This window comes from Pelodiscus sinensis, chromosome 1 (assembly GCF_049634645.1).
Source record: "Pelodiscus sinensis isolate JC-2024 chromosome 1, ASM4963464v1, whole genome shotgun sequence".
Classification (NCBI taxonomy): Eukaryota; Metazoa; Chordata; order Testudines; family Trionychidae; genus Pelodiscus; species Pelodiscus sinensis.
In genome coordinates, this window is record NC_134711.1 from 12,592,107 (window position 1) to 12,612,316 (window position 20,210).

At 44.3% G+C, this 20,210-nt stretch overlaps 1 protein-coding gene across 2 annotated transcripts in view; it reads left to right on the forward strand.

The window, feature by feature from the left end:
• Positions 1 to 507: 507 nt before the first annotated feature.
• Positions 508 to 20,210, forward strand: part of ECHDC3 (enoyl-CoA hydratase domain containing 3) — a 29,861-nt gene continuing 10,158 nt past the window's right edge. Inside the window, exons 1-3 of one of the 2 annotated variants that reach the window (XM_025188437.2) lie at positions 508 to 1,995; positions 14,472 to 14,593; positions 19,704 to 19,801. In XM_025188437.2, the coding sequence (XP_025044222.2) occupies positions 1,910 to 1,995; positions 14,472 to 14,593; positions 19,704 to 19,801 (306 nt within the window). In that variant the 5' untranslated portion in view covers positions 508 to 1,909. Of the gene's footprint in view, positions 1,996 to 12,905; positions 13,138 to 14,471; positions 14,594 to 19,703; positions 19,802 to 20,210 lie in introns of those variants that run through there. The other variant, XM_075909291.1, reaches the window with a different exon arrangement.

Sequence of the window (20,210 nt, forward strand, 5' to 3'; positions counted from 1 at the left end):
AACTAACTAGCATTTGTAAAGAGCTTTGAGATCCTTGGGTAAAAGGTACTGAATAAAGGTAACATAGCATCATCACCATTAAAAAGAATAGAATGGAACATCATGAGGAAAGTCACCTAATATCAAAATAGTCCAAGAAATTGATTTAAGTTCTCTCCAATTCAATGAAATATTTAAATATTATTCCCACAAGCCAAATTGATTACAGAGGACCAGAACTTGGTCTGCACCCATTCACAGCAGCTGAGGATTTCACCCATGCTTCAAATTTAAAGTATAAACCAGATAAGGCAAATCAAATGTATATAAAACTGAAAAGATGCACACTAGGCACAGTACTGTTGCTCTGCTCCTTCTATTTAGAAGAAGTGCAAAATAGAAGGATGAAAATTGCATTTGGAAAAAAGCAGAGAACAGCAGTAGAGTGTTTGCTCATTTTATCAGCTCCTACCTAAAATTAATCCGCTATCCCTTCATAGCACAAAGGGCTTAGAAATATACTCTGACAGGACTAATATTTCCATTGAGCCAATTAATTATATTACACAGCATTTGTGGCTTAAAATACATTAGGGGTTTTTCATACAACAGTGCAGATCTATCTCACATGAGCTGTATCAAACTTCCCTTGATGATTTTACTATAGGACTGCTGAGTTCCACTGTGATTTTTCATACATGCAAAGGCATACCTTGCCAGCTCTATCCCATCAACCACCATAATTATTCCTAAGAAAATAACACACTGCTGCAAGGACCTCCTTGTATGGATACTCTCCTTTTTGTGGAGAAAAGTCAACTCTGTGGTACTGTCTCACCACACCTTGGGGAGTAGCAGGCAGGGTACTCTCCCCCGCCAACACCATGGAGCTTCCCTAGTTTTTTTCCTATAGTATCCCCTCCACAATATGAGGACCCTGACTGGAGACACAACCAATAGGAAGCCTGGTTATGCAACTCCAGTGGAGCCAAGCTGGCAGCAATAAGCGTGGAAGGCCAGCAGGTACAGAGTTGCAACAGAGGCATAGGACTTATGCACTTGTACGTGCAGGAAGTAGACGCATCTGGGTCCCAGCCACCAGTCTGTGCCTGGGAGTTCCACTGCCACTTGGGGGCACAGCCATTAGCTCCAAAGTTGTCCCAGCCACTGGCCTTCTGCTGCTCGAGGGTCCAGTCACAGGCTTTGCTGTTGGTCCTGGCCGCTGGGAGCTCCACTGCTGCCCAGGGTCCCAATGGCTCTGCTGCAGGCTTCACAGCCACCCCCCAACTATAGCCCCAGTCTGAGGCAGTAAGAGACACAAATAGGGTAAGGTCGAGGGGACTTCCACCCTAAAATTGTTCCTATACCACTGTACGCACAGATGATCCCAGGTTTCCAGTGGATCTGTTGGCATCTGCAGGATTTCTGGACAAGCTCCATGCACATGGGGATCAATAGGATACCCTAACTGAACATACTTAGAGATTACTTATCCAGAGATTGGTGGGTGAGATTCTATGGCCTGTGTGATGCAGGAGGTCAGATGAGATTATCATAATGGCCTTAAAATCTAGAACCTTAATTGCTGTGATGGAATAAATGGAGAGAAGTCATCTTTCAAGTATGTGGCTTCAGAAAATATAATGCATGCCTTTAATTGCAACGAGCACTGAAGGCAGTCTGTACAAATATCAGACAGTAGACTTGTTATAGCCTTTCACCTCTATTTCTGGTGGCCCATCCTTTTTTGCTGTTTCTTTGCTAAACAGCCTAGAGACAGGATCTGCCTTTACAGAAGTATATTAGGCTGATTTGTTCTTTTCAGGATTATGGGCATTTTATCTGTCTTTTAATTTGTGAAACATGCACTGTGACTGGCTGTTCTCATAAAAAACAAAATGTTTACCTTTAATGGATATGTGCTAGATGGATGACACATTCCGTTAACAAGCATATGATTCACAGTTTTCAGACTGAAGACAAAAATCCACTGTATGTAGGTGCAAATGTCCCCAGGTGAGGATACTACCATGTGTATGTATATAAAGTTTGTTAGATTTACATATGCTTCAAAATATTCATATTGCAATCTGTTTTTGCCTGAGATGATGATGATGTGTATATGTAACTCAATGTCTTAAATGCTAATGAAGGCATTCGGATATTATTGTACAAATATTGGGTAAGCAAGTGGCTCCCCTGCTCTGTTCCTCACATCACACACACGGGATATCGCCCACATGTATCCATTCTTCGGGTTTTTCCTTTAAAAACAACATATCCTTCCTCTGAAACTAGTCTGATTAAGATAGTGCACTGAAAACAAAAGCACTCACACTCACAAAGGTAGTGGCTAGCTAATCCATATATGTACCTGCGTTTTCAGATGGATTCACGCTTGGGGCAGCTAGCCCTCTCTGCTGCTCACAAGGCCACAGCTACACTTCTATTTTCAGTGCACCAGCTTGATGAGCTCTAGTGCAGTTATGTCTACATGAGATGGAAATTACACTGTCTAGTTCCAGTGTAAATGTATGCTAAGTGTTTGCTTGGCTCTGTGTAGTTCACTGAGTGCACTGGGAACTTTTAATGAAAGGTAATTTCTGAATATAACTTATTATCATAGTGACTCTGTGCTGTAGGAAAGGTAAATAGGCTATGCTGTGTTTACTAGTGAGCACATTATATCCATATCAAATCCTGGATTTCTCATGAATCCCAAACTGGCTTCATTACAAGATCACGGACATAAAGTCAGCAAGTGAAATCCTAGCCCTAATGAAGTCAATGTGAACTTTGCTATTGATGTCAAAAAGAGTCAGGATTTCCCCCATAAGGCCTGGAAAAGTCAGACACCTTTCTTTTCTTAGCAATTAGGATTAAACCTTGGTGCCACAGTGAGACACTGAACTTTTGTTTTCTTGAAAAAATAACAAATCTATGAAAAACTTTTTAATCACATTTATTTAATCACATTTAAAAAAAAAGATTTATGTTATCTCAGCTTTCCAAATATATGCGGCCATTTCCCTGAAGGATCCTGCTGAAAACAGTAATATAATCTATGACATTCACACTTCCAGAATGTACGAAGAGCAAAGTCATTCATCCCACTACTCATGAAACCACAAGAAAACAAAAAAAAAGTCCAACTGGCATAAAATATTAGCCAGTAATGCCTTTGATTTTCTTCTCCCCTATCTAGGTTTATTACAAGTTTGATGAAAGGGAAATGCAAGTAGTCATGATAATCTGTATTTTCAAACAAACTGCAAGTAATCTGCTGGACAGTGTTATTTTGAAGAGATGTTGCCAAATCCTTGTCTTTTTGCATGTCTTGCAGATCACACTGAAGGAGAAATTTATCAAAAATTAAGTATTGTAAATTATTGTCAGTGGGATCAAACCAGTTATATATCAGGGAAGAATTTTGCTCCATTGACTCCAGTGAGGTTGAAAAGATGTAAATCACACATTTCCCTGCAATACTGAAAGCCCAAACAGAAGCACACTGCACATAAGAATGGCCGTATTGGGTGATACCAAAGGTCCATCTAGCCCAGTAGCCTGTCTGCCAACAGTGACCAACACCAAGTGCCCCAGAGGGGGTGGACCGAAGACAATGATCAAGTGATTTGTCTCCTGCCATCCTTCTCCAGCCTCTGACAAACAGAGGCCAGGGACACCATTTCTATCCCCTGGCTAATAGCCTTTTATGGACCTAACCTCCATGAAATTCTCTAGCTTCTCTTTAAACTTTGTTATAGTCCTAGCCTTCACAGCCTCCTCTGGCAAGGAGTTCCACAGGTTGACTACATGCTGTGTGAAGAAGAACTTTCTTGTGCTAGTTTTAAACCTGCTACCCATTAATTTCATTTGGTGTCCTCTAGTTTTTATATTATGGGAACTAGTAAATAACTTTTCTTTATTCACCCTCTCCACACCATTCATGATTTTATATACCTCTATCATATCCCCCCTCAGTCTCCTCTTTTCTAAACTGAGAAGTCCCAGTCACTTTAGCCTCTCTTCATATGGGACCCGTTCCAAACCCCTAATCATTTTAGTTGCCCTTTTCTGAACCCTTTCCAACTCCAAAATGTCTTTTTTGAGATGAGGAGACCACATCTGTACATAGTATTCAAGATGTCGGCGTACCATAGTTTTATACAGGGGCAGTAAGATATTCTGTGTCTTATTGTCTATCCATTTCTTAATAATTCCTAACATCCTATTTGCCTTTTTGACCGCCACTGCACACTGTGTGGAAGTTTTCAGAGAACTATCCACGATAACTCCAAGATCTCTTTCCTGATTTGTCGTAGCCAAATTAGCCCCCATCATACTGTATGTATAGTTGGGGTTATTTTTTCCAATGTGCATTACTTTACACTTATCCACATTAAATGCCAATGTGAAAATGAATCTGAACAAAGAAAAACTGACCAGCAAGGGTGCCATTTATGGAGAGTTGGGGGGGCAGTAGCCCCCCTCCTAAGTTGGAACCCCTGGATTTCATACTTGAGGTGTGCTTAAAGCCCATGTCTTGACTCCAGAGGCTATTCATAAATGCAACAGAGTTTGAGCTGCCTGCAGCTTTGCCTTTGGGGCAGGGAGTTTGTTATAAAAAGAAGGAAGCAGGGTGATTAAGAACAAAAGGCTGGTTATTCAGGTAGCTGAAGGATCATTAGATCATCATGAAAACATTCCTGGGGGTAGAGTAGGAATGAGTGTTGTGCTGCAGGGATCTACATTTGGACCCACAGAGGCAGCAGGGGAGAAAGAGGGGACAGGTAGGAAACTTCCATAGATAATCATCTTTGTCAGGTTCTTATGCCATGAATTATGATAATGGCACAGCGCATAAGAAAAGTCTAATGCTGTAACCTTTGGGATGCACATTTTAAAATTCAAACTCTAAGGCTGAGGAGATGGGGAAAGGATAAGAAAAGAATCTGAAACAAGGTGGGTGAGGGTAGGAAGGGCTTCAGGGAAGGAGCAATGAGAACAGCAAATAATGAGGGAACAGTGCAGAGATTAGGTGACAGAAAGACTTTGATCATTCAACTGGTCTTGAAGCAGAGAATAAAAATAAGAAGCATCTCTTCAATGGAGAAGTGCTGCCACACAGTGACAAGGAAAGAGATCTAAGAGCTGCAAAGGCAGTTATACTAGAAGCTTTATGCCTAATGGCTAACATGGGCAAAGAAGCTTGTTTGCTGAGGGAACACCACGGATAACCACAAAAGGAAATATTATTAACAGATAAGGGACTGGTTTGATCTTGGTTAGAGTGCTGGCTGCTGTTCTAGTTACCATGCTTACAATTTTATTACAAAGGTGTCAGTAGCAGCTCCGTAGTTAAGGCTGTATTGAAATCCTTTAGGCAGGTACAAAAGACAAGCATGGATGAGAACCAAAAGCATGTCTTTCTGGGAAAATCTGAAGTTAATTTGCTCTGTAATTTAGTCCTTTAATCGCCTCAGAGCTTCATTGCCATCAGTCATACTTAGTATCATTTGATCAGGTCCCACTCTCAGGGGAGGTACATTTTTAAACATTATTTTGTACCCAGGGTAAATTATAAACAAAAAATAATTTAAAAACAACCAAGACCAAAATTTTCACCCATGGCAAGGGATTTAGATGCCCAAATTCTATTGACTTTCAGGAGGGTAGCACATAGGGAGTCCATAGGGGTTTTGGAATATCAACCCATGTTATTAGTATTATTTAATGTTCCTATCTCCATAACAGGAGCTGATAGCATTCCATATCCCCAGCCAGGGGCCCTGTCCTCTTCATGAAAAAGAAAGTTGATTCCATGTGGATTACTGTGCTCTAAATAAAAATCTCAGTGTGACATCAATATCTGCTACCCCTGATCCCAGAGCTCCTGGATTTCACAAGAACAGCCCAAGTATTCATCAAGTTACAGCTCAGAGGGACATACAATCTAGGCAGAATCCAGTATGGGGATGAATGCAAGACCATTTTTCACACTGTACATAGCCACTTCAAATAATTGGTGGGAGATGTGCTTTGGACTTATGAATATGCTTGTGATATTTTTGCATCTAATTAATAATGACTTACAGGATATGTTTCACTGACATGTGGTTGCTTTTATAGAGAACATCCTAACTTACTCTGAAGACCAGCCTATGCTATACTAGAGAAATGTATATCAATCAGCTCACAGTGGATTCCTTAGGCTACATTCTGCCTTGCAAGGGAATCCACATAGATCCTTGTAAGACAGAAGCAGTTCATGATTAGGCATCACTATGAAGTTGTGGTACTTCTTCCTACCGAGGAATAGGGGAGGGATAGCTCAGTGGTTTGAGCATTGGCCTGCTAAACCCAAGGTTGTGAGTTTAATCCTTGTTGAGGCCATTTAGGGCAAAAATTTGTCAGGGGTGGTATTTGGTCCTGCTGTGAAGGCAGGGGACTAGACTCAATGATCTTTCAAGCTCCCTTTTCATTCTAGGAGGTAGGCATTCCCCATTAATTTAATTTATAGTTGCTTCTCATTCTGTATGTGTAAAACTGATTGTTCCTTCCTAAGTGGAGTACTTTGCATTTGTCCTTATTAAACTTCACCCTGTTTATTGCAGACCATTTCTCTAGTTTGTCCAGATCATTTTGAATTATGACCCTATCCTCCAAAGCACTTGCAGCCCCTCCAAGCTTGGTATCATATGCAAACTTGATAAGTGTACTTTTTATGTCATCATCTAAATCGTTTATGAAGATATTGAACAGAACTCGTCCCAAAACATACCTCTTTGGAACCCTACTTGTTATGCCCTTCCAGCATGACTGCGAACCATTAATAACTACCCCCTGAGAATTGTTATCCAGCCAGTTATGCACCCACTTTATAGTAGCCCCATCGAGGTTGTATTTCCCTAGTTTATTGATAAGAAGGTCAAGAACGTGTCAAATACTTTACTAAAGTCTAGGTATACCATGCCTACCGCTTCTCTCTTATCCACAAGACTTGTTATCCAATCAAAGAAAGCTATCAGTTTGGTTTGACATGATTTGTTCTTTACAAATCCATGCTGGCTGTTACCTGTCACCTTATTATCTTCCAGATGTTTGCAGATAAATTCCTCAATTGCTTGTTCCATTATCTTCCCTGGCACAGAAGTTGAACTGACTGGTCTGTAGTTTCCTGGGTTGTTTTTAATTTCACTTTTGATAGATGGGCACTATATTTGCTCTTTTCCAGTGTTCTGGAATCTCTCCCATCTTCCATGACTTTTCAATGATAGCTAATGACTCAGATACCTCCTCTATTAGCTCCTTACGTATTCTAGGATACATTTCATCAGGCCTTGGTACCTTGAAGACCTCTAACTTTTCTAAGTAACTTTTAAATTGTTCTTTTTTTATTTTAACTTCTAAACCTACCCCATTTTCACTACTTGTCACTATGTTAGGCATCCCGTCATCACCAGTCTTCTTGGTGAAAACCAAAACAAAGAAGTCATTATCACCTCTGCCATTTCCAAGTTTCCTCCTATTGTTTCTCCCTCTTCACTGAGCAATGGGTCTACCCTGTCTTTAGTATTCTTCTCACTTCTAATATATTTGTAGAATGTCTTCTTGTTACCCTTTATTTCTCCAGCTAGATATGAGCTTGTTTTGTACTTTGCCTTTCTAATTTTGTCTCTGTATATTTGTGTTATTTGCTTATATTAATCCTTTGTAATTTGACCTAGTTTCCACTTTTTATATGGCTCCTTTTTTATGTTTAAATTGTAAGATCTCCTGGTTAAGCCAGCGTGGTCTCTTGCCATACTTTTTATCTTTCCTGTTCAGTGGAATAGTTTGCTTTAATAGTGTCCCTTGAAAAAGTGCCAACTGTCTTCAAACTACCACTAAAATAACTGGGGCTTACTGCTTCTACACACAGAATTGGCATACAATAATGCAGACCACACCTCAATCAAAATGAGGTGGTGGTTTTTTTTTGTTTTGGGGGTTTTTTTTGTTTGGGGTGTTTTTGCAAATTATGGTTTCCCTGTTTTCACCCCCACAGCACACACAGTTCCCACAGCCTCAGGCCTGACTCATCAAATCCATCAGACAAGGATGAGTTGAAAAAAAACTTAGAGGCAGCCAAGACAAAGTACAAATCTCATGCTGACCACCAGACAGAGGGCCCTATATTTGCATTAGGCTTAAAGGTCTGGTTACTGGCCATGCAGCTCAAGAGCTGCAGACCTGTATGTAAACTGGACCATCTGTACCCTACCAGATCTGCAGCCAAATCAACCTAGTAACCTTCAAACGTCAACTTCCCTACTATCTTAAGGTGCATTTTGTAATTCCATATCTTCTGCCTGAAACCCTTCTCCAACATTCCCTTTCCCTAATGAAAACAGCCTTCCCCTCCATCTCTCCAAGGCCAAATTAAGTGCTTGTCCATGAGATCCTGACTCCCCTTTGAGGATTGGGAAGAGTACAGGTTGGAGGAGCAGTCCCGAGAACCTGTCCTCAATAGGCATGCTCCTGAAACTGTCAGGTGGTCCACAGAGCCCATCTCGACAAACCCAGTCTTTTGGCACAGCAAGCAAGAGGTTTGGTGTCTGGATGGTGATATCGAACCCAAGTCTAGCAGGCTCTGGGGGAGCATCCTTAGGCTTGTACCATAGCAATGCACTGAACTGGTGCCCCGACAAACAGCCTTGGTGTTAAAACCCTCCAGACACCCACAAGCCACACCCTTTGCTTCTGATTGGATGGACAGGCAGCACTCAACCCCAACAAGAAGTGGACATTGTGTAAACAGACCATTGCCTGCTCGTCACTGCTTAGATCATCCTGCTGCCTCGCCTTATGCCGCCTTGCCACTTCACTCAGCCTTGCCTACCTAAACCACTGACCTGGCCCCTTGGATTGAACCATCTTGCTACCTACCAACCCCAGTGAGAACTCCAACTGCTATTCCAAACAGTCTCTGATATTGATCAACCTTCTAGCTGCCTAATTACCTGGGCACTGTTAATTAATGCTCTGAACTCCCCCTAGCCCACCACAGCCACCGGGAAGTACAAGTGCCCACAACTAAAACAAAAGTGTATGGGAGCTCTGGGAAATCAGTAGGTCTCCCTGAAAATCAGGCCCTTATTCTAGACATCTGTAGCAGTGTTCCCTCTAAGCTATTTGCCTGGGTGACAATCCAGAAGAGATTTGGGTCCTGCCCATCTGATTAGCAGAGCACTCATGGTCAGCAGTATTTATTTTTACGGGGGGTGCATACCTACACATAACAAAATGTATTCTGCGCATCAATGGAAAAAAAGAGAGGGAACATTGCTCTGTAGGTACTTCACAGAAGTGGTTCCCAGGTAGGTATACATGTATTCCTGGGGGTATGCAGAGGCTCCCCAAGATGTATATCAACTCATTTAATAGACTGCATAAAAAACACCATAAAGTCAGTACAAACTAAAATTGCATACAGACAATGACTTGATTATACTTCTCTATGTACTATATACTGAAAGATAAGTACAATATTGATAGTCCAATTTATTTATAATTATCTGGTAAAAATGAGAAAGTTGGCAATTTTCCAGTAACAGTGTGCTGTGACACTTTTGTATTTTTATGTCTGATTTTGTAAGCAAGTAGTTTGTAAGTGAGGTGAAATTTGGGGTATGTAAAAGGAATCATATTCCTGAAATGTGTACCATGTCTGGAAAGGCTGAGAGCCACTACTTTATAAGACCAGAGCCAGACTATCAGAAATAGGGAGGTTTTTTTGAATACGAAGTTGAGTGAAATCAATAATTCATATCCACAATGCACATATTTTGTTGTGTGTATCTTTGTACATTATTTCTACTGTACCAATCACCATGGTAAACTTTGTGTGTAGAGCCAATGGACCTAGGTCATTGGCAGGAGGGATTGAACCCACGACCTTACAGGTTAAAGCCCTGTGCCACTACGACAGCATCAGCTAAAAGCCAACTGCCTGTCAGTTAAGGCTGTAGAACAAATTTCACTCTCTTCTTCTCAGTGGTTTTAGTGCCTCTGAGTTACATGTGCATAAAACATTTGTATTTGTCAATATTTCTTTTAATGTTTGGTAAGCAGCATGAGGTGAGTTGGTATGATTGTAGATGAGGATAGAAATCTGTGGGGATGGAAGAACCTTGCTGTACAGAGAATGGGATGCATAATGCCAGTGTGCTATGAGTACAAAAGCATCCTTTCCAGCTGATCAGCAGCCCCTTAGGATATGTCTATACTGCACCCTTCTTGCGCAAAAGCCTATGCAAATGTAGCGCAGATTAGAATATTGCCATGCTTCATTTGCATAATTAATTACGGCCCGTTTTTGCACAAGAGGCTTTTGCACAAAAAGGAGCTGTGTAAACGGCTCCTTTTTGCGCAGAACCCTCCTTTTGTGCAAGAGCCATTCTTCCTGAAAAAATGAGGAAGAACGGCTCTTGTGCAAGAGGGTTTTTTTGCGCAAAAGCCTTTTGTGCAAAAATGGCCCCTAATTAATTATGCAAATTAAGTGCAGCTAATGCTAATCCGCACTTCATTTTCATAGGCTTTTGCACAAGAAGGGTGCACTATAGACGTAAGCCTTATTGTCTGCCTGCCTGTGGTGGTTTATGCACACCTCATCCACCGTTGAGATGGATTTTGGGCATGGTGACACTCTGGTTACGCTTTACCAGACCATTCTGGGACTCAAAACACTGCAGCTCAATGGTCAGAGTCAAAGTGACAGCCCTTGGCATAGCCTAACGGATAGGGTCCATGCAGCAGCCTCTGGGAGTAGGGCTGCATATAGCCTAGGGCCAGATCCAAGGGCCACCACCAAAGTGGGGGTGGCAGCCAATGTAGGGCAACCCGAGCCCACCTGACTCCACTGAGTCTCAGCCCCGTGCCATAACAGCAGAGGAGTGATCCATGGAGTCCTACACCTCCATGGGTATCTGCTTTATATCCATGGGTATCTGCACCCACAGATGCATGCAATATCCATGACTCATTTTTGCAGATACAGATGCAGATACAAATTTTGAATATAGAACCCTATTTGTTCCCATAATATAAGAACTAGGGGCCACCAAATGAAACTAATGGACAGCAGGTTTAAAACAAATAAAAGGAAGTTCTTCTTCACACAGTGCATAGTCAATCTGTGGAACTCCTTGCCTGAGGAGGTTGTGAAGGCTAGGACTATAACTGGGTTTAAAAGAGAACTAGATAAATTCATGGAGGTTAGGTCCATAAATGACTATTAGCCAGTATGGGTAAGGAATGGTGTTCCTAGCCTCCGTTTGTCAGAGGGTGGAAATGGATGGCAGGAGAGAGATCACTTGATCATTACCTGTTTGATTCACTCCCTCTGGGACACCTGGCATTGGCCACTGTCGGCAGACAGGGTACTGAGGTGGATGGACCTTTGGTCTGACCCAGTATGGCCATTATTATGTAAAAATTTGCCGATATCTGCTTTATATCCACAATTATCTGCATCTCTGGATGTCGATGCAGATATCTGCAACTCATTTTTGTGAACATGGATGTGGAAAAGATGCAGATTTTGTATCTGTGCAGGGCTCTAGTGATCCACCACTGGGTCAGAGGGGAATGCAGCTGTAATGCAACACGCTGGCTTGTAATGTGAACATTCCTCCCCACGAAATTTAGCAGTGAAGGAAATATAGGTTGTACCTCTGGCTCTGTCACTGTCTTGTTGCATGAACTTAGGAAGGTTGCTTCTATCTCTGAGCCCTGAATGACCCTGTTGGTAAAATGGGAGTGATTAACATTTATTGAATCTATAGCTCACAGGAATGTTGTAATAATTAACAGCTTTTGCGATCTTTCAATGGAAAGGAGTAATGTTAAGTATAATTAACAAATTGGCTAGTGTGCACATGTACCAATGCAATCCATTGGGTCTGAACTGCTCAAGTCTATGTCATAGGAGCAGTGAGATTATTTTGTCCCCTCCACACTCCTCAACTTAGGCCACAATCATTTTGCTCTCGCAAGTCTTATTTTCACAAGTGACACATTACGGGAGCCTGGTGTTGACTAGTGCAAAGAAACTGATTTTGATTCCCTGTTCTGTTGTCAAATCATATGATCTTGGGAAAGCCACTGCAGCTCTGTGCCTCAGTTTCCGTGTGTAAAAGGAAAATAAATCAGATTGCTGAGTGGCTGTCTCACAAGGTGGCTATAAGTCTTAATTTAGGTTTTTAAAGTTCCTTCAGAACTTCAGCTAGAGACAGACAATATCGCTCCAATCTGCAAATTAAGACATTTTTCAGAAATTAGGATTTCTTCTCTCTGTTTCAGGATGATCAGTGATATCAGCCCAAAGCCCATTTGTTACCCATTATCAAAAGGCCATTTAAGATAATTAGAGATGCAGGCTTAGATCTATGTTCCCATAAAATCAAAATGTCACAGATCCAGCAGTTTTGCTGAGGGTATAAAGGACCACAGAACTTTATTCAAAAAAGAAAAGAGTAATTCCTTCTGCATGAATGCTGAGCACCTCAGCAGTTGCCTTCCTGATACAATAAGCAGCTGCAAATATACAACTAATCCCCTACTGGGCATATTAAGAAAGTCACTGCTGCTTTAGGAGCCTGCATAGCAGCATCACACCAGTGACTGTATCTGGGGTCGAGTCCAGTTCAGTAATGCATAATCACATACCCGTGCAAAATGAGCGCTGCCCATGGCTAAATCCACATGGCAATGCTTTTGCACTGATGTGCAGCGACAGAGGCAGGCAAGGGGGCATCAGGCTGGGTGTGCCTGGAGCAAAGGCGAGCAGGCAGAGGGAGCAGGTTACTGTTGGTGCCGAGGTGGAAGCAGAGTAGCAAGCTAAACCCCAGGCCTTGATTCATCCCCTCCCCCCGCTTCCCTGCCAAGCCCTGCCAGAGTAGGAGTCAGCAGCGAGCCGGAAAGGCTGCAGCCACTGAACAGCAACTCCTCCCCCAAACAAGCAATGGCTGCCAGCCTGAGATTATGGAGGCTGAGGTCCTCCTGGATCTTCCGCTGCCCCGTTGCTTCGAGGCTCAGCAGCGGCGCCTCAGCTGGATCCGGGCAGCAGCCACAGCTGGAGAAACTCACCAGCACGCGGCAGCTGGATGGCATCAGGTGAGGCTGCGCTGCACCCGTGTCAGCTGCAGCGGGCAAAGGGTCCAGCGGAAGCGGCCAGCGCTGCGACGTCAGCAACCCCCCATTGCTCCCCAGTGCCCTACGGGCCGTCCCTGTCCTGGGATTGTGTAATCCCCACCTGAGGGGTGTCGGGTCACGCGCCGGACCCCACCCCCAACTCACCGCTCAGGGCAAAGAAAGGAGGCTGAACCGCTGGTGGATTTCCCTGACCTGCAGATAGAATTTTCTGCCCAGTTTCTCTTCGTAACTCTGGTGTCAGTGATGTAATGGGGCGATGCCAGGTTTTGTGAGGGACCCACATAGATTTGGCCGCAATGAGTGAGTAACTGAAAGGTGGCTGGGGGACAATTCAAGGCCAGTATTGCAATCAGTCCTTTTAAAATGTGGGCATAAAATAGTTTACAGGAGCTGAGTGAGACTGGCCCTTTCCCATGTGTCTGTTGAGTCCCTAGCACGCTGGGAGGGGCTTAATTTTGACAGCATATTTGCACTTCTGAATTTTCCTGCTGGCATATAAAACCCTGAATACACAGCTCATGGTGTACATGGTGCTGCTCAGAGCTATGAGGAGCAGGGAGCCTCCCTGCCACAGAGATTTACCAATGTAAGGGATGGATCCTGCAATTGCTTCTGTAACATGGACAGATCTGTGTGCCTGCATGGAGCTCCATTGCCTAAGGCTCCCGTACCCTACCCACCAAAGTGCTCACCAACCAGTTTTGTCCTGATGAACTAAATGGGAGTATTCACAATCACAAATATCATGCGTGGTTTTAAGTACGTGCTGGATTGGACCCTAAATGAGGTACAGGACATAACCACTAAGTCCCCTAAAGTGTGTGGCTTGGAATTTATAAATTAAATTGTGTATTTACTTTAGAGCAGGGGCTCCTGCTTTCACTTTATGAAATTGTCATGCTCTTACCCTTTGCCACCATGGGAGAGAAGTGATAATAGAATAAACATTCTAGCTGTCCCAAGAGGTGGCCTCCCAAGGTTCTAATGATGAATACATCTGGTGTGCATAAGCAAATTCCGTAGCTGGTCCATCCCTGACACAGAGGAACAAGGCAGCCTCCATCAGGGAACAAAATTGTCAAAATCCCTTTCTGATGGCAAATTTAAAACCAGATTCAGCTGTACATTCTTTAGGGCAGGGACAGTCTGTTTCATAATTGTACAGTGCCTAGCAGAATAGGGTCCCGAGCACTGATAATATAACTAACAAATTTCAAGGGCCCATCCTTGACCAAAGCTTTGATTCCAGAAACAGTTGCACTGGATCATGACCTTTATTATTAAAATCTTTACAGACACATTATCTTGAATAACCCTAAGAAGAGAAATGCTTTGTCACTCCCTATGCTGAAGTGTCTCCGTGATGATATTCTGCATGATATGGAAAGCAAAGCTCTCAGAGTTATCATCATTTCAGGTACTTCCTTGATCTCAGGGGGAAAGACAAAGGGTTAGGAAAAAAGAAAATAGGTTAATTGCCATGTTCTACACCGGGGTGGGAAAATACTGGCCTGTAGGCTGGATCCAGTCTTCTAGGGTTAGCCCCTGGTGGGCACCCACACCAACACATTTACCTGCGCCTCTGCAGGTATGGGGGATCGCAGCTCTTGCTGGCCACAGATTGCTGTTTCCAGCCAAGAGGAGCTGCAGTTGTCCATACCTGTGGAGGTGCAGGTAAATGTAGCGGCCAGGGCTAACTCTGGTGAACCACTGCTATTTTATTGCCCACCCCTGTTCTACACAGCCAGCTGCATAGCAGTAGTTTGCACAGTGTTAGAGCTGGGCAAAATAATGGAAGTTTTGGTTCATTGGCAGGTCCAAATTAAAAAAAAAATAGTTCTAGGTCAAACTGACAATGAAAATTTTTTCAGAATTTTGGGTGAATTGAAAAGTTAAACCGATTTAATTTTGTTTCAACATTGAGGGCATTTTTCAGTTCCCTTGAAAACTTCAGCAAACTCGGCACAAGTTTGTGAACAGCTTTGGGTCAACTGGATTTGTGGGTGATAAAAACTATTTGTTGAAAAAATTGTAGCCAGCTCTGTTCAGTGTTACACCAGTGCACGCTACACCATAAAAAAAATAATAGGAGTGCAGTGTAATTGGTAGGGACCTGATGCACCATCTGTCTACACTCACTGCTTCTTGCGCGAGATATGCAAATGAGGCTAAGCCTGGAATATTGCTGAGCCTCATTTGCATACCTAATGAGCCACCATTTTTGCAGAAGAGGCTCTTGTGCTGTCTACACTGCCCCTTCTTGTGCAAGAAAAGCCCTCTTGCGCAATGAAAATAATCAGCGTAGCGGCATTGCGCAAGAGGGTTTTTCTTGCGCAAGAAGGTGCAGTGTAGACAGCTCCTTCTGGCACAAGAGCCTCTTCTGCAAAAATGGTGGATCATTAGGTATGCAAATGAGACTCGGCAATATTCCACACTTAGCCTCATTTGCGTATTTCTCGCTCAAGAAGCCATGAGTGTAGACATAGCCCTTGATTTTAAGTTTGTGCTTAATCCCATTACCGCATAGCTCTTAAGCATGTGCTTAACTAGAAATCTGCATCTTGCTTAATAGGAATAAAATTAATTTAAGACTTTAGGTGGACTTAACACCAAGCATGCGCCTAACAATTTTGCAGGAGAAAAATTCATGCTTCTGGGTATTATTACCGGCTCTCCTGTCTACCCCTTTTTTAATTGGTTAACCCGTTAAACATAAAGTTTAATGGGTTAACCAATTAAATGGGATTTTACATCCCTAGCGGGGAGATACTCTAGCCCAACTGAGCTGGAGTGCCCATGGCATGGCATGGCGGGCCCAGGCAGGCTAGAGCAGCCCCCCTGCCAGACTGCCAGTTAACTGTTCCAGTAAACATCACCCAGTAAGGGTGATGCCTACCAATTAACCTGTTACCATTTACATCCCTAGTGGGCTTTAGAAATCTCCCCCTCATAGTTTGCATTACTGATCTGTGTAGATACAAGTGTTTATGTCCAGTGTTTATTTGATTTGTATCATGGGTGTTTTATTGGTTAAGACCTAAAATCAGAAGTCCTATATACATGCTTAACTTTACACAATACCTTCAAAGTCACTTGAAAGAGTACAACCTACCCTGTGTGACACTAAGTATATGCTTTAATCCATACAGGATCTGGGTCTTCTCTATCAGTGCAATAATAAGTACTGACCAGGCTGCATCTAGACTGGCATGATTTTGCTCAAAAGCGGTTGCTTTTGCGCAAAATCTTACCGCCTCTCTACACTGGCCGCGAGTATTTGCGCAAGAACACTGACTTTGTAATGTACAAAATCAGTGGTTCTTGCGCAAATACTCTGACGCTCCCTCTCAGGTATAAGCCCTCTTGCACAAGAATTCTTGCGCAAGAGGGCCAGTGTAGACAGCAGCATTAATTTCTTGCGCAAGAAAGCCTGATGGCTAAAATGGCCATCAGAGCTTTCTTGTGCAAGAGAGCGTCTACACTGGCACGGATGCTTTTGCGCAAAAGATGGCACGGATGCTTTTGCGCAAAAGATGTCTTTTGTGCAAAAGCATCCGTGACAGAGAAGACGCTCTCTTGCGCAAATACTTTTAACGGAAAAAACTTTCCGTTAAAAGTATTTGCACAAAAGCATCTGTGCCAGTGTAGACGCAGCCCCCATAGTAAAACTAAATTTTTCTTCACTCATTACAAATACGAATCTACACTGGTGACAAAGACTACAGAAACCCTCTTGTAAGCTGCATGTTTTGGACCATTAAGCAATATATTTTTAAGGGTTCATAAGTCCAATAGTTACTTTCATTTCTTTTAAAATTCAGTTTTATATACAGGCAGTCCCCGACTTACGCGGATCCGACTTATGTCGGATCCGCACTTACGAACGGAGCTTTCTCGCCCCGGAAGTCGGGGCAAGAGAGCCCCGTTTGTAAGCTGCTCCGGTGCCCCTGGTCTGCTGGAGACCGTCTCCAGCAGACCAGGGGCACCGGGCGGGTTCCCGCGCTTCTGAGGCTTTGCCAGAGCAAAGCCTCAGAAGCGTGGGAACCGCTGCTGCTGCCCCTTGAGATCCGGTGCCTGTGGTCTGCTGGGGACGGTCCCCAGCAGACCACAGGCACCCGGACTGAAGCCGCAGCCGCGGGGGGTTCAGTCCGGGTGTCTGTGGTCTGCTGGGGACCGTCCCCAGCAGACCACAGGCACCCAGACTGGAGCGGCAGCAGCGGCGGTTCCCCGCGCCTCTGAGGCTTTGCTCTGGCAAAGCCTCAGAGGCGCGGGACCCCCCCGCGGCTGCGGCTTCAGTCCGGGTGCCTGTGGTCTGCTGGGGACCGTCCCCAGCAGACCACAGGCACCCAGACTGAAGCCGCAGCCGTGGCGGGGTCCCTCGCCTCTGAGGCTTTGCCAGAGCAAAGCCTCAGAGGCACGGCACCCCGCTGCCGCTGCGGCTCTGCTCCCCGTGTCCCTGGTCTGCTGGGGGGGGGGGGCGCAGCTAGTGTGCTCCCCCCCCCAGCAGACCAGGCTTTTGTTTTGGACTCTGGGGCAGAGCAGCTGGGGCGCTGCCGATTTGTCCTGCAGCGCCCGTGGGCACTACTGGACCAACCCGGCAGCACCCCAGCTGCTCTGCCCCAGGTCCTGATTCAGCCGCTCCTGGTCAATTTCAGCAGCGGCTGAATCAGGACGTCTGGGGCAGAGCAGATGGGGTGCTGCTGGGTTGGTCCAGTAGCACCCCAGCTGCTCTGCCCCAAGCGTCCCCAAGTCAGCTTCTGCTGAAACTGACCAGCGCTGACTACAGGAAGCCCCAGGCAGAGTTGCTCTGCCCCGGGCTTCCTGGAATCAGCTGCTGATCAGTTTCAGCAGCAGCTGACTTGGGGACGCCTGGGGTTCTTAAGTTGATTCTGTATGTAAGTCAGAACTGGCGGTCAGTTTCAGCAGTGTCTGAATCTGGACGCCAGTTCCGACTTACATACAGATTCAACTTAAGAACAAACCTACAGTCCCTATCTTGTACGTAACCCGGGGACTGCCTGTATAGGAATCTTTTTGACAGAAGAACAGATTGCACTGACCCTCAAGATAAAGAAATTCTTTTTTTAAGAGTTTCACTGTTCGGAGATGCTGAGCTCATACAACTCCTGTTGATGTCCGTGGCAATTACAGAAGCTCTTGTGCTTAATGTTGCTATTGTGATCAATGTCACAATATGTTATGCAGAAGTTCAGTGGCTAGGACACTTATTTGGATTTAGGAGATTTAGATTCTATTCCCAGCTCTACCACTAGCCTTCTTTGTACTCTTAACCTCATCGTCCCCGTGTTTCCCTATTTGTAAAAGGAAAGATGCAAGCATTATAAAGATCTAAAGGTGACAGGGATAATATAAAAGAATAGCTGGATTTGTGTTTGTAATTCTTTTAGTTTTGTGTGCATGAGAGTGAGAATTGGATTATGTGTATATCTCTGTGGGTGAAGGATATATAGGGGGAAAGGTAAATCAGAGATGAATTTTCATTTAGCTCTGAAGGCCCATGGTATTGATATCACTTGCTGCAATGAATTTCATCATCTAAATGCAATGCCAGTAAAAATTCTGGATCCTGTACACTCATGAGCTGCCCTAAGATGCACCACACAACAGAGGATGAAGAAAATAGGGGGAAAGTGGAATTTTTTTGAAAATTCTGTACTAAATGTTCAAAGTTAAAAAGAGTAAACATTTTGTGAAATATTATACATGTTTGCATTGGGAGGCCAATCCTCACCTACAGACAATCCCCCAACCTGAAGCAAATGCCACCAACCACATGACACACTTCAGATACACTCACCCAAGAACCTACCCCTGCAACAAACCCCGTATCCAACTCTGTCCACATACCTATACAAGCGACACCATCATAGGACCTAACCACGTAAGTCCCAACATCAGGGGCTCATACAACTGCACCAGTAAAATTGTATTTGCATATTTACATATTCATTATACAAATAATAAATATGCAAATAAACTTTTGCCAGTCTGCCAAAAGCCCTGATCCTGGAGCCCTCCAGTGCCAGCCCTAACCCTTAGAGCCCTCCACCCTTTCACTAACCCCCAGCACTAGCCACTGATCCCAGAATCCCCTGTACCCAACCCCCCCAGGGCCAGCCTCCTGCCCTCAGAGCCCCCCAGTGCCAGTTCCCCATCCTAAACACCTCAATGCCAACCCCACTTAAATCCCACCACCATCAGACCCCCAGTGCCAGCCTCATTTCCAGAGTCCCACTGCACCCAACCTCCTCAGAGACCCTGCAGTTCCAGTCTCCAATATTAGCCCCATCCCCAGAGCTCCTGAGTGCCAGCCCTGCCCCCAGAGCTGCTGCACTACTAGCCCTGCCCCCAGAGCCCCTAAGAGCCAACTCCCCACCCCAGACACCCCAGTGCCAGACCCCTATCTCTTAGAGCATTCTGAATTGCCACTAGCCCAAGATGCTAGATTCATTTCAGATTAGCAACATGTAATGTTTTTTCCTTTCATTTTGTTGAATGCTTTGCAGCTGAAGGACCGGTGTTTTCTGCTGGCCACGATTTAAAGGAATTGTCTTTTGAACAGGACACCAAGTACCTCAGAGACGTATTTGAGACCTGTGCTGAGGTAAGCCAAAGTGGTGGCTTTGCATTAGTTACAGTGAAGAGATGTTGGCATTTTCAGTGAATTCACTGCAACAAGTGAGGAGCTGACAGGGACAATGAAACAAGTTTATGAAGGTAGAGAATGTGAGGGTTTAGTGCAGAAATAGGCAATAATTTGTAATGGGGGGCCACTCCAAGATTTTGGGAAGTTGTCAAGAGCTGCACTTCTATGGAGTGTGTGAGGTCTGGGATGGAGATTGGGTACAGAAGGAAGTTTGGGTAGGGAACTGGGGTACAGGAGGGGCCGGGGGTCTGAGAGGAAGTTTGGGTGAAGAAAGGGGTTGTGATCTGGGGCAGCCACTTGGGGTACAGGGTCCAAGAGGGAGTAAGGGTGCAGGAGAGGATTTTATCCTGGGGGAGGGGGTGCAGGG